The sequence below is a fragment of the Cherax quadricarinatus genome, chromosome 51 (genome assembly GCF_038502225.1).
Source record: "Cherax quadricarinatus isolate ZL_2023a chromosome 51, ASM3850222v1, whole genome shotgun sequence".
In the NCBI taxonomy this organism is placed as follows: Eukaryota; Metazoa; Arthropoda; class Malacostraca; order Decapoda; family Parastacidae; genus Cherax; species Cherax quadricarinatus.
Window position 1 is genome coordinate 19,968,785 of NC_091342.1, and position 14,935 is coordinate 19,983,719.

The 14,935-nt window shown below is 36.8% G+C and overlaps 2 protein-coding genes across 10 annotated transcripts in view; one reads left to right on the forward strand and one right to left on the reverse strand.

Annotated features, from left to right (window-relative positions):
* Positions 1–14,935, forward strand: part of LOC128694629 (uncharacterized) — a 316,265-nt gene that overhangs the window by 255,752 nt on the left and 45,578 nt on the right. The gene's annotated exons all lie outside the window — the stretch shown is intronic.
* Positions 1–14,935, reverse strand: part of LOC128694630 (uncharacterized) — a 215,196-nt gene that overhangs the window by 12,896 nt on the left and 187,365 nt on the right. For all 9 annotated transcript variants that reach the window (XM_070095932.1, XM_070095931.1, XM_070095927.1 and 6 more), the window contains 2 exons: positions 10,018–10,201; positions 9,199–9,307 (listed from right to left, as the gene is read on the reverse strand). In XM_070095932.1, coding sequence (XP_069952033.1) covers positions 9,199–9,307; positions 10,018–10,201 — 293 coding nt within the window. The remainder of the gene's footprint in view (positions 1–9,198; positions 9,308–10,017; positions 10,202–14,935) is intronic.

Sequence of the window (14,935 nt, forward strand, 5' to 3'; positions counted from 1 at the left end):
GCAGCATTTTGAAATCCATTGATAAGAAACACCAATATGAAAAGCAATATAGACAGGGCTTATTACACAAAGATATTCTTAAACAATATTCAACAGTTCTCACCAAATTAATAAAGAAAGCCAAACAACTATACTACTCCAGCAGATTCACTGACACAAGAGGAGATATAAAAAAAAACCTGGAAAACACTTTCCCAGATTCTGGGGACCCACAAACTGAAAAAAAAAAAAACAAGAATATTGTTCTAACTAAACCTCATGAAACACCACTGCATCCCACTGATACAGCTAACAAGATAAACGACTTCTTCTCAAACGTAGGATCTAATCTCGCCAGTAAAATCCCATGTACCAATGCCCGTGCCGGGGACTACCTAGATGGGAATTTCCAAAATTCCTTCTATCTTGTACCAAATGAGCCAACGGAAGTCACCGCAATCATAAAGTCACTTAAAAATAACTCAGAGAATCTGTCTCACGTCCCACCATTATTGTACAAGCGAGCGGCCCATGTCCTTTCGCATGCTATTACATTACTTTTCAACAAGTCACTAGAAACTAGCACCTTCCCGACACTACTCAAGAAAGCAAGGGTTACACCAATACATAAAGGTGGTGACCCTACAGACGTAAATAACTCTAGGCCAATATCAAACTTACCATTGCTATCCAAAATCTTCGAGAAACTCGTGCACAGGAGACTATATTCATTTATAACGTCACAAAACATACTCAACCCCTGCCAATTTGGATTCAGGAAAAATAAAAGCACTAATGATGCAATTATAAAAATGCTAGACCTTCTTTACACAGCATTGGAAAATAAGGAATATCCGCTAGGAATTTTTATTGACCTAAGAAAAGCGTTGGACACAGTAGACCATGGCATCCTACTCCACAAACTTGACCACTATGGTATAAGAGGCCATGCGCTTGCATATTTTAAATCCTACCTTTCTAATAGGTATCAGTATGTCACCAATAAAGACACTGCCTCATCAATATGGCCACTTGATACTGGAGTTCCGCAGGGAAGTGTCCTTGGACTCCTGCTCTTCCTCATATACATCAATGATCTTCCAAACATATCCCAACACCTGAAACCCATTCTCTTTGCTGACGACACGACTTATGTCATCTCCCACCCTAATCTTGCTACCCTCAACACCATTGTTAACGAGGAGCTGCTCAAAATATCGACTTGGATGACAGCCAATAAACTTACACTTAACACTGGCAAAATCTACTATATTATGTTTGGTAGCAGAGCAGGTGTTGCGCAACTTAACATTAAGATCGACAACACTCTAATTGCCAGACATAATGAGGGCAAATTCCTTGGCCTATACAGTAGGGCCCCACTTATACGGCTGGTTAGGTTCCAGGCTACCGCCGTAAAGTGGAAACCGCCGTAAAGTGGAACACCCTTTTTTTCCACTTACAAATGCATACAAACACTAGATAACAAGTTTACACTAACATATATTAAGTTAGCAATAGAACCAGGCATCAAAAAACAATAAAAAAGTACAATACACACATAGTGCACTCATTACTTACCTTAAAATATTTATAGTCTTAATCTAGGGTGAGACAAGTAGTATTTATTGTAAGAAATCAAGTGTGGTATGTATGGTAGTCAGCCAGGCTACCATACCAGGCCACCCCACCCACACATACAATTCTATGATATTTAAGCATCCCATTGCGATAAAGTGTATATACAGTTCACTCAATACTTACCTTAAAATATAGGGTGAGATGAGTAGTATTTATTGTAAAAAATCAAGTGGTATGTATGGTAGTCAGCCGGGCTACCATAGCAGGCCAACCCACCTACACATAATATTTTATTACATTTAAGCATTCCAGAGCGATAAAATGTATATACAGTTCACTCATTACTTACCTTAAAATATTTGTAGTCTTAATGTAGGGTCAGGAGTAAGTAAATGAGATAAAACGAATAAATGAGAGAGAGAAAGAATGAGTGCATGAGCGAGTACAGGTGCAGAGTTATGTAAACAAACCAGGCGAAGGTAAGTTTTGTAAACAAAGTGTACACGTCTGGTTTGTGTACAAGTTACATTGTGAACAGGTTGTCTACATTGATACGGTAGAATAAATGAAGAGGAAAACTCCCATTCTCATGTAACATCATTTTGAGAAGAAATGATGCTCTGAGTGAAGGCAATGGAAATAAGTCACTCTGACTTTTTTGGGTTATCCTAGGTTCTCTACACGTATGTTGTTATGTATGATAATCTATGTAACTGTATTTGTGTATACCTGAATAAACTTACTTACATACATACGAAAGGAATAATTTTCTACAGTTACCCCCAGTAACACATTTTCTCTTATGTTAGATTAGAGAAAATGTTATTCTTGGCGTCACTTGTACAAGTTATCTGGCTACCACATCTCTTATTTATGTTTATTTATTCTATTGTAGGGTGTATTTATCATCTTTTTATGTTATGTATCGTGTTTATTATATAATTTTGAAAAAAATATCATGGATGGATTAATGAAAATGTGTATATTAACGTAATATACAACATTTAATGAGACTCGGTTATTATTATTATTATTATTTCTAATATGGCGTCACTTGTGCAAGTCGTCTGCTACCACATCTCATATTTATGTTTATTTATTCTATTGTGGGGTGTATTTATCATCTTTTTATGTTATGTATCGTGTTTATTATATAATTTTGAAAAAATATCATAGATGGATTAATGAAAATGTGTATTTGACGTAATATACGACATTTAACCCTTTGAGGGTTTTCGTCGTACTAGTACGTCTTACGCGTAGGGGTTTTTGACGTACTAGTACTCATAAATTCTAGCGGCCTCAAATCTAGTGGGAGAAAGCTGGTAGGCCTTCATATGAAAGAATGGGTCTATGTGGTCAGTGTGCACAGTCTAAAAAAAATCCTGCAGCAAACAGTGCATAATGAGAAAAAAAAAACTTTGACCTTTTTTTTTTAATAAATCAGCGACTTTGCAGTGTATTTTCGTATGGTATTTGTTGTTGTATTCTAGTTTTCTTGGTCTCATTTTATAGAATGGAAGACATATTACAGAAATTGAGATGATTTTGACTGGTTTTACAAAGAAAGGTGCCTTGAAATTGAGCTCAAAGTAGCAGAAATGTTCGATTTTTTACCAAACTTCAAAAGTAAACAAATCGTGCCAAGCGTGCAATACACGTCAACTGGTGAGTCTAATATTCTTTCACAAGTGCACCAATAATATTTATACCATTTTTTACACTAATGCAGTAGTCTGCATAACAGTAAATCTTATATTTTTTGTGAAAATAAAAATTCAAAGTGGAAAGCAAAAGAATATAAGAGGGGCCTAGAGACGTGACTAATGACCAGAGGAAATGTCATTTTAGTGCCAGGAATGTCTTTCTTGTTTATTCTGGACCCTATTCGGAAATTGGCATCTTTTGAAATTTGTGTGAAATTGGCAAAATTGCTAAATTCTGACCACTGTACTGGATAGTTGAATTTCATAAATGAGTGGTTTCTTGCACCCATTCGATAGAAAAAATGGAGTTCTAGCGAAATATTCATGTTTTTTGTCGACTAGTACAGTGAAATTGGCCAAAAATGGGGCTCAAAGTGGGCAAAATCGCCGATGCGTAAACATCGCCGAGACCGCTAACTTTGCGAGAGCATAATTCCTAAGTTTTCTATCAAATTTCAAATTTTTGGTGTCTTTATGATCGGGAAAAGATTCTCTATCTTTTCATAAGAGAAAATAATTTTTTTTTTTTTAAATTTGGCCGACCCTGAGAACGAGTTTCGGAGAGGCCCTGTCGACCCTCAAAGGGTTAAATGAGACTCGATGATTATTATTATCATTACTAATATGACATCTGGAGACATAAGACACTCTTACTGATTTTAATGTGTACCTGCACGCCAGCACAGTATGTAAGTTTATTTAAGTACAGGTATACATAAGTATAATTATCAGAGTATATATAAAATATGAAATAACTTTTAAAAACATTTGAAATTTTGGAGTTTCCAGACAAAATGGAGAGACTTAGTGCTTACTGAGCTCACGAAGAATGTAAACAAACAAGGTGGGGCGTGGTGACCGTATTAGAAAGTCAGGTGGGGGGAGCCGTATAGCGAGTTTTGGTCATAATTTGAAATGACCATATTAGCGGAACACCGTAAAGTGAAACGCCGTAAAGCGGGGCCCTGCTGTACCTTGGCAACAACCTAAATTTCAGAACCCATATGCAACACATAACAAAAAAAGTATCCAAAACGGTGGGGATCCTCTCCAAGATACGATACTACGTACCGCAAACTGCCCTTCTCACACTATACCATTCACTTATATATCCATACCTCACCTATGCTATCTGTGCTTGGGGTTCAACTGCAGCAACACACCTTAAGCCAATAATAACCCAACAAAAAGCCGCAGTAAGAATAATCACTAAATCCCATCCCTGGCAACACACCCCCCCACTCTTCATAGATCTAAACTTACTCCCTGTTCAGAACATCCACACTTACTACTGTGCAGGACCTTAAATTCCAATATTAACCTTGACCTAAAATGCTTTCTTGATAGTTGTGACAGGATCCACAGGCATAACACCAGACACAAACATCTCTATGACATTCCCTGTGTTCGACTAAACCTTTACAAAAATTCAATGTATTTCAAAGGACCTAAAATCTGGAACACCCTACCTGAAAACTCCAAAACTGCAGACACATTCATCACTTTCAAAACTACAGTTAGAAAACATCTTATCTCCCTGATCCACCCCGACAACTAACTACATGATAACCACAATTACACTCACTCACCCACTGACTATAAACCCAGAAATACTAATCTTAAAATAATAAATCCTAACTAGTCATACGTTTGCCTATGATACTCCAATATAGACACCTTGTATTGTGCCAAAACAAAAGCATTCACATTGCTAAACTCACAAATTATGATGTAGTCACTTAGCCTTAATACCATAATTTGTAAGGATTTAATGTTAAGATTTAATCTAAGTCTGCTCGAAATGCCTAGCCATGCTAGGTGTCCTAGTGGCCCCCTCTGTAATTAGTATTTTATAACATGTAAACCACACAATACCCAAAACCTGTAAACCCCACATTGTAACCCTTATAGAGAATAAACTTGAATTGAATTGAATATAAGAGGAGCCTGTAGATGTGACTAATGAACAGATACAATGTTATTTTAGTGCTAGGAATGTCTGCATTGTTTATTCTGGCCCCTATTTTGAAACTGGCCTTACTTGAATTGTGTATGAAACTGGCCAAATTACCAATTTCTGATCACTTTATTGGGTAGTTGAAATCTTGTACTCAATTGATAGAACAAATGGTGTTCTAGCGAAATATCTACGAGTTTGGTCGACTGGAACAATGGAATTGGTCGAAAATAGGGCTCAAAGTGGGCAAAATCGCTGATGCGTAAATATCGCCGAGATCGCTAACTTCGTGAGAGTGTGATTCTGTAAGTTTTCCATCAAATTTAATACTTTTGGTGTGGTTACCATCAGGAAAAAATTCTCTATCATTTCATAGGAATTTTTTTTTTTTTAATTTTTTAACACTGAGAGCAAGTTCGTGAGCAGTTTTGACAGTGAAAGGGTTAATAGTCCAAGTTGGACTGAAATGTCATCCTAACTTATGTTCTCTTGTGTGCAGGTTATTTGTGTATTGTTCCAGTCGTGGTATTGTGCCTTTTTGTTCTTTATGGGGTCTTGATTTAAGGAACTGGACCTGTGCTTCAATTCCTTAAATTGAGTCTAAATGCCTTCCATATCCCAACTCCTATAGGTTTAGTGCTCCCCATGAATGTAATAGTAATAATCCATGCCCCAAAAAGTTGTAAACAGTAAAACATTCTTTTTAACCCTTTGAGGGTTTCGGACGTACTAGTACGGCTTACGACCCAGGGTTTTTGACGTACTAGTACGCCTAAATTCTAGCGCCCTCAAATCTAGTGGGAGAAAGCTGGTAGGCCTTCATATGAAAGAATGGGTCTATGTGGTCAGTGTGCACAGTCTAAAAAAAATCCTGCAGCAAACAGTGCATAATGAGAAAAAAAAAACTTATATCATTTTTTTGGAATAAAACAGCGACTTTGCACTGTATTTTCGTATGGTATTTATTGTTGTATTCTAGTTTTCTTGGTCTCACTTTATAGAATGGAAGACATATTACAGAAATTGAGATGATTTTGACTGGTTTTACAATGAAAGGTACCTTGAAATTGAGCTCAAAGTAGCAGAAATGTTCGATTTTTACCAAATTTCAAAAGTAAACAAATCGTGCCAAGCGTGCAATACACGTCAACTGGCGAGTCTAATATTCTTTCTCAAGTGCACCAATAATATTTATACCATTTTTTACACTAATGCAGTAGTCTGCATAACAGTAAATCTTATATTTTTTGTGAGAATAAAAATTCAAAGTGGAAAGCAAAATAATATAAGAGGGGCCTTGAGACGTGACTAATGACCAGAGGAAATGTCATTTTAGTGCCAGGAATGTCTTTCTTGTTTATTCTGGACCCTATTCGGAAATTGGCATCTTTTGAAATTTGTGTGAAATTGGCAAAATTGCTAAATTCTGACCACTGTACTGGATAGTTGAATTTCATAAATGGGTGGTTTCTTGCACCCATTCGATAGAAAAAATGGAGTTCTAGCGAAATATTCATGTTTTTGTCGACTAGTACAATGGAATTGGCCGAAAATGGGGCTCAAAGTGGGCAAAATCGCCGATGCGTAAACATCGCAGAGACCGCTAACTTTGTGAGAGCATAATTCCCTAAGTTTTCCATCAAATTTCAAACTTTTGGTGTCCTTATGATCGGGAAAAGATTCTCTATCTTTTCATAAGAGAAAATAATTTTTTTTTTTTTTTAAATTTGGCCGACCCTGAGAACGAGTTTCGGAGAGGGCCTGTCGACCCTCAAAGGGTTAATATTAAGGGCGAGTTTTTAGTAATCATCCAAGTGTGAACCTTTTATGGTGTCTTGTTACCTATGGTGCTTTGTGACCAGGGGTCTGAACACCTGATATTATAAAAGTTGTCATCAGCAAAGAGTATAGGTCCCAGATGTTGGGTGGCATTAAGAAGGTCACTGACAAAGATGAAAAGAGGACCCAGAATGCTACTTCAGAGGACACTTAAATTCAGCAGTGAGGTACTAGATGAAGTGTCATTCTTGGCTACATGTTGCTGCCTGGTACAGGGGGAAAGCTTAACAAAAAATATGTGTCCTACGAGTCTAGTAATTAACCCTTTGAGGGTTTTGGTCGTACTAGTACGTCTTACGCGTAGGGTTTTTTGACGTACTAGTACTCATAAATTCTAGCGGCCTCAAATCTAGTGGGAGAAAGCTGGTAGGCCTTCATATGAAAGAATGGGTCTATGTGGTCAGTGTGCAAAGTCTAAAAAAAATCTTTCAGTACACAGTGCATAATGAGAAAAAAAAAACTTTGACCATTTTTTTTGAATAAATCAGCAACTTTGCAGTGTATTTTCGTATGGTATTTATTGTTGTATTCTAGTTTTCTTGGTCTCATTTTATAGAATGGAAGACATATTCCAGAAATTGAGATGATTTTGACTGGTTTTACAATGAAAGGTGCCTTGAAATTGAGCTCAAAGTAGCAGAAATGTTCGATTTTTACCAAACTTCAAAAGTAAACAAATCGTGCCAAGCGTGCAATACACGTCAACTGGTGAGTCTAATATTCTTTCACAAGTGCACCAATAATATATATACCATTTTTTACACTAATGCAGTAGTCTGCATAACAGTAAATCTTATATTTTTTGTGAAAATAAAAATTCAAAGTGGAAAGCAAAAGAATATAAGAGGGGCCTTGAGACGTGACTAATGACTAGAGGAAATGTCATTTTAGTGCCAGGAATGTCTTTCTTGTTTATTCTGGACCCTATTCGGAAATTGGCATCTTTTGAAATTTGTGTGAAATTGGCAAAATTGCTAAATTCTGACCACTGTACTGGATAGTTGAATTTCATAAATGGGTGGTTTCTTGCACCCATTCGATAGAAAAAATGGAGTTCTAGCGAAATATTCATGTTTTTTGTCGACTAGTACAGTGAAATTGGCCGAAAATGGGGCTCAAAGTGGGCAAAATCGCCAATGCGTAAACATCGCCGAGACCGCTAACTTTGCGAGAGCATAATTCCGTAAGTTTTCTATCAAATTTCAAACTTTTGGTGTCTTTATGATCGGGAAAAGATTCTCTATCTTTTCATAAGGGAAAATAATTTTTTTTTTTTTTTTAAATTTGGCCGACCCTGAGAACGAGTTTCGGAGAGGGCCTGTCGACCCTCAAAGGGTTAAGTAGAAAAGTATTGTGGTCAACAGAATCAAAATTCTTCTACAGAGCAGTAAAAAGGCCAATGGAATACTCATTTCCCTGAAGTTCTAAATAAGCTGTCAAGCACTTTTAATATTGCATCACTTGTGTTATTTAATTCTGACTACAAGCTGACAAGGAGAAAGCATATTGTTTTTAATTACATGTACAGTATAGTGGCTTATAATTACATGTATAGTGGCATTTCCTTTAGATTCATTAAATATCAACCAATAATAGTAATTTTGTTTGTACTTTTAATTACACTGGTACCTGCAATTACTGAATACTGTTAGAAATAGTCATAAGTTTTTCACTGCCCAAAATGCTATGTATAACTGAGTTTTATCTTTTTTAATTAACTATTTACTGTTAACCTAATACTGTAACTCAAGTTCCACTGAGACACAGTAACCCAAAAAGAAAAACACATTCATCTTCATTCACTCAATAGCTGTTTTGCCAATTCTAATTTCCCTCCAAACTGCAACATCCCAACCCTTCTTCAGAGGGGTCAGGATGTTGCATCAAACCTGAAAAAAATGGGTAACATGAAGAAGCCTGTGGATAATTACATCTATTCCAAAGCTGCCTACCATTACAAACTTTAGATAATCGAATTCTACAAATAAATTTGGGAGGCTGACTGTTATACTGTATTCTAGTCACCATATACCTTTGATGGGTTTTGGGACTTTTCCTTTACTTTCAGCCCAGCCCTGGGCCATGCTTCCATATGTCAACATACTGTACATAAAATCTTTTGTGTAAGTAACTTACAAGAGTAGAATTTGTCATGAGATCTTGGACATGAAGGCGCTCTGGAATACATATGCCCATCAGACGAAACTGCTTCAAATGATGATCCGTAATGGTACCTGTATGCCACCTGTAATGTGAATACAGTATACAGAACAGCCCAATTTTATTGACAACTCTAGAGACTTCTTATGATTATAAGGAATAGGCCAATAAATATAAGATATGGGGGTCTGAAACTTGAATACAGTCTGTTATCAAAGATGATTTACAAATTGCCTCCACAAGTTAGAAGCCAGGGCCATAGTCAAGAACTATACAAAGGAATCTTTTTTTTTTTTTTTTTAACACATCGGCCGATTCCCACCAAGGCAGGAATCATTAATACTCATAAAACAACTATTACTTTCAGCTTCATTCACCCACCCACCAATGATTCCAACAAGGAAAAAGCTTACACATCTGCTAAAACAAAACCCTTGGGATAACAGAGGATTAAGTGGCAGCCACAGGTCCACAATGGCACCCACTCTCTGATGCATGCCTAGCCTAGCTAAATGTGGAAAAAAGGGTGTTCCACTTTACGGCGGTAGCCTGGAACCTAACCTGCCATATAAGAGGGGCCCTACTGTAATGGGCCATTCTGCTACACCGTCATTCAATTACACTCTGTATATCTTATGATTATAAACAACATCGCTGATAAATTATCAAAACTAAGATTGCAAGACAATAATACAATGAATATAGTACATGAGACAAATTTGTCTGAAATACAAAAGGATAAAATTTAACTTCTGGAAACAGTGTACTAATGTGCAAACAGTCAAATGATCTCACCTGAGCACTGAAAGTTGGTTAAGTGAGCGAGGGAGAAGGGTGGAGAGAGCTCGAACATAAAGTGTGACCAAAGGACGATAATTATCTGCTGCTGCTAGCATGACTAGCCGACCAGACAGTAGTGCATGAACAAGACAGTGAGACACACCACAGAATTGTTGCACCAATCCAGACAAACGGCACACTAGAAGAGAAGGTGGCAATAAATCATTATAGTGAAGGAAGTAGGGGACACTCACAGTAATGCGAGATAAACAAAAAACCAGGAGTAGACTCTAATGTATACTGATGCTTCTCTCCTTATATCATAAACATGATGTAATTTTTTTCACAGGAAATTTATTAAGAGGCAAAAACAGTCATGGACAAGGGTCTGTTACATACAGTAATAAGGCTTGAAATTGCTGGAACATGCTTAGTATTAGGTTCAGCTTTTAACAGATATGTCCCTTTACATATCTGTTAAAAGCTGAACCTAGTACTAAGCATGTTCCAGCAACTGATCCTAACTGTACAATACTTGACTAGAGTGAGTGAGTGAAAATGAATGTGAATAAATGTATGTACAGCAGGGGCCCCACTTTACAGCGTTTCACCTTACAGCATTCCGCTAATATGGTGATATCAAATTATGACCAAAATTTGCTATACAGCAAGCGATCTTTCAAATACGGCACACCCCACCCAGTTTGTTTACATTCTCCATGACCACATCTATTACGTCTGAAAACTTTCCAAAATTTCAAGTGTTTTACAGTTATTGCATATTTTATATGTACTCTGATAATTATACTTATGTGTACCTGTACCTAAATATACTTACACACTGTGCTGGTGTGCAGGTACACATTAAAATCGATAAGAGTCTCTCTACTCATGACACCAATAATACGTAATAATCATCACTCTTGGGCACATTAAATGTCTTATTTTACATTAATATAGACATTTTCATTAATCCATTTATGATATTTTCCTCAAAATTATATAAGAAACACGTTACATAGCATATAAACATGATACATACACTCATAGAATAAAAATTAACGTAAATATGAGATTTGTTTACAAAGCGGCTGTGTAGGTAGTGTCAGAAGAATTACGTTTTCTCTAGTCAAACACTGGGGGGATAACTGTAGAAAAATATTCCTTTCGTATGCCTTCACTCTATATATAGCAATTCATGACCCTTGTGGGTTTAGTGCATTTTTATGATGATAATATCATCATCTTCATTCATCTAAACATGGTGTTGCACGAGAATGGGAGTGTTGCTGTTTGTTTATTCTGCTAACTTGTACAACTTGTACACAATGTAAGAGTATTTGTATTGCAAGGTAATTATTATTATAATAAAAAAAAATATTGTGATGTAAAAGTTTTACAAACTCTTACAAATGTATGTGAATGAACTAAAAGTAGACAAATTAATATGCATTTATTTTGCCTGACAGTGATCGCCCACTACCTGTTCAGTTTGTGTTGTTACATTGTTTGAACTTTGTATCTTCTTCTCTCTCTTGTTTACTCTTTTGTTAACTAGTTAGCTCTCATTGACGATGGCGTCTAAGCTTAGCTGTGATAAAAAGAGGAGTCATAAGTCTCTTGCTTTAACCCTTAAATGGTCCAAACGGATATATACGTTTTTTCAACATCTGAAAGTATGTAAAAAAATGTAGATCTTCTTTTTTGTTTTACATTTGAAAACATGTAAAAAAAACTTTCATCTACATTTTTTTTTGTTATATTTGAAAATATGTAAAAAAAAGTAGATTTACTTTTGTAGCACTACGAATTTGAACGTTGATCTGTTTGGACCATTTAAGGGTTAAGTGCCAAGTTAGAGGATGATGGTGTGCCATTCTGATTTTATTCAATAAACACCCTGCCACTCACCTCTCACATTAACCCTTTGAGGGTCCGTCCCGTAGATCTACGGCTTTACGTTCAGGGTCCAAACCGTAGATCTACGTCATGAGCTCAGCTCACTCTGATAAACTGTGACTGGTACATTTGGGCCTAGATATGAGAGAATACATCTATGTGGTATGTGTGCACCACATAAAACAGATCCTGCAGCACACTGTGTATAATGAGAGAAAAAAACTGAAATCATGATTTTTCAATTAAAACAGCGACTTTGCAGTGTTTTTTTGTATGTTTTTTATAGATCTATTTGCGATTTCTTGGTCTCATTTGATAGAATGGAAGACATATTACAGAAATAGAGATGATTTTGATTGGTTTTAGCACTGGAAATGGCTTGAAACTGAGCTCAAAGTAGCAGAAATGTTAAATTTTTGCCGATATTCAAGAGTAAACAAACGACCTCACACGTCTAATACATGCCAGCTGGTGGGTCTAATATGCATTCACAAATATTGTGATGATATTTATACAATTATTACAGTATTGCATAACAGTAAATCTTCTATTTTTTGGTGTGAATAAAAATTCATTATGTGAATAAAAAATCAAAATGGAATTTATTTGTAAAGCCTCAAAACATAACTAATGAACAGAGGAAATGTTAGTTTAGTTCCAGGAATACCTACATTGTTTATTCTGGACCCTATTTTGAAATTGGAATATTTTGAACTTTGTGTTAAATTGGCCAAATTAACAATTTCCGATCACTTAAATTTGTAGTTGAAACAGTTGACTTGGCGATTTCTTGTGCTGAATCGATAGAATAGAAAGTAATACTAGTGAAATAGCTAAGAATTTGGTTGACTAGAATAATGTAATTGGCCTAAAATGGGAGTCAAATTCGGCAAAATCGCCGATTCGTAAATATCGCTGACAAATCAAAATTCGCGAGAGCATAATTTCGTCAATTTTCCATCAAATTTCGTACTTTTTGTTTTATTACCTTCACAAAAAGATTCTCTACCATTTCATAAGAAAAAATAACAAATTTTTTTTTTGAAAATTCTTGGACACTGGGGCACCACTTCAGATTTGGGCCTTGGACCCTGAAGGGGTTAATATTAATATTTTAAGGTAAGTAATAGTAAATGTACTCTGTGTGTATCTTACTTTTTCTTGTGTTTTTAATGCCTATTTCTATTGCTAACTTAATATAAGTTAGTGTAAACTTGTTGTCTGGCATTTATTGCATAATTTGTATGTGCTCTGATAATAATACTTGTGGACCTGTGTGGTAGCCGGGCGAAGTGATAACATTACGTTTTCTCTGGTCACGCACAAGAGAAAACGTGCATGAATCTGCGTTTGGCCCAGCCACTCCCCCGCTCCACTTTTGTTTACAATTTTCGGCATGAATTATTCATTACTTCTCACTTCATTTATGGCATCTAAAGGTAGTCGTTAGAAACGATTAAATTCAGTCAACAAGGTATGTCGATGATAATAATATGGCTCTGGGCCACAGTGTAGGTAGCCAGTAGGTGTAGCCCAGGTGGACAATACCTACCGGCTACCTACACTGACTTCCTACAAATAAATACTACTCACCTCTCTTCTTACATTAAGACTACACATATTTTAAGGTAAATAATGAGTGTACTGTATGTGTATTTTAACTGTCTAGGCTGTTTTAAATATCGTATATTAAGTATGAGACGGGGAGCCAGGGCTACCAACACCTGACTTCCTACAAATAAGTACTACTCACCTCATTCCCTACATTAAGATTACAAATACTTTAAGATAAGTAATGAATGTACTGTGTATGTATTTTACTTTTTGTGTTTTTAATGCCTAGTTCTATTACTAACTTAATATAATTTAGTGTAAACTTGTTGTCTGGCATTTATATGCATTTATGAGTGGAAAAAATGTAACCTGCTTTCCGGCGATGTCTGCTTTCCGGCAATAGCCTGGAACCTAACCTGCCATATAAGTGGGGCCCTACTGTATGAATGTATACGTACGTACGTATGTACGTGTGTGTGTGTGTGTGTGTACTCACCTAGTTGTGGTTGCAGGGGTCGAGTCATAGCTCCTGGTCCTGCCTCTTCACTGGTCACTACTGGGCCACTCTCCCAGAACCATGAGCTTTATCATACCTCTGCTTAAAGCTATGTATGGATCCTACCTCCACTACATCACTTCCCAAACTATTCCACTTCCTGACTACTCTGTGATGACTGAAGAAATATTTCCTAACATCCCTGTGATTCATCTGTGTCTTCAACTTCCAACTGTGTCCCCTTGTTGCTGTGTCCCACCTCTGGAACATCCTGTCTTTGTCCACCTTGTCAATTCCTCTCGGTATTTTATATGTCGTAATCATGTCCCTCCTATCTCTCCTATCCTCCAATGTCGATAGATCGATTTCCCTTAAACTCACCTCGTAGGACATACCCCTTAGCTCTGGGACTAGCCTTGTTGCAGTCCTTTGCACTTTCTCTAGTTTCTTTACGTTCTTGGATAGGTGTGGGTTCCAAACTTGTGCCGCATACTCCAATATGGGCCTAACGTACACAGTGTACAAAGTTCTGAACAATTCCTTATTAAGATGTTGGAATGCTGTTCTTAGGTTTGCTAGGCACCCATATGCTAAAGCAGTTATTTGGTTGATGTGCGCCTCAGGAGATGTGCCTGGTGTTATACTCGCCCCAAGATCTTTTTCCTTGATTGAAATTTGTAGTCTCTGGCCCCCTAGACTGTATTCCATCTACAGTCTTATTTGCCCTTCCCCAATCTTCATGACTTTGCACTTGGTGGGGTTGAACTCCAGGAGCCAATTGCTGGACCAGGTCTGCAGCCTGTCCAGATCCCTTTGTAGTTCTGCGTGGTCTTCGTCCAAATGAATACTTCTCATCAACTTCACATCAACTGCAAACAGGGGACACTTCGAAGTCTATTCCTTCTGTCATTTCATTCACAAATATAAGAAACAGCACTGGTCCTAGGACTGACCCCTGTGGGACCCCACTTGTGACAGGTGCCC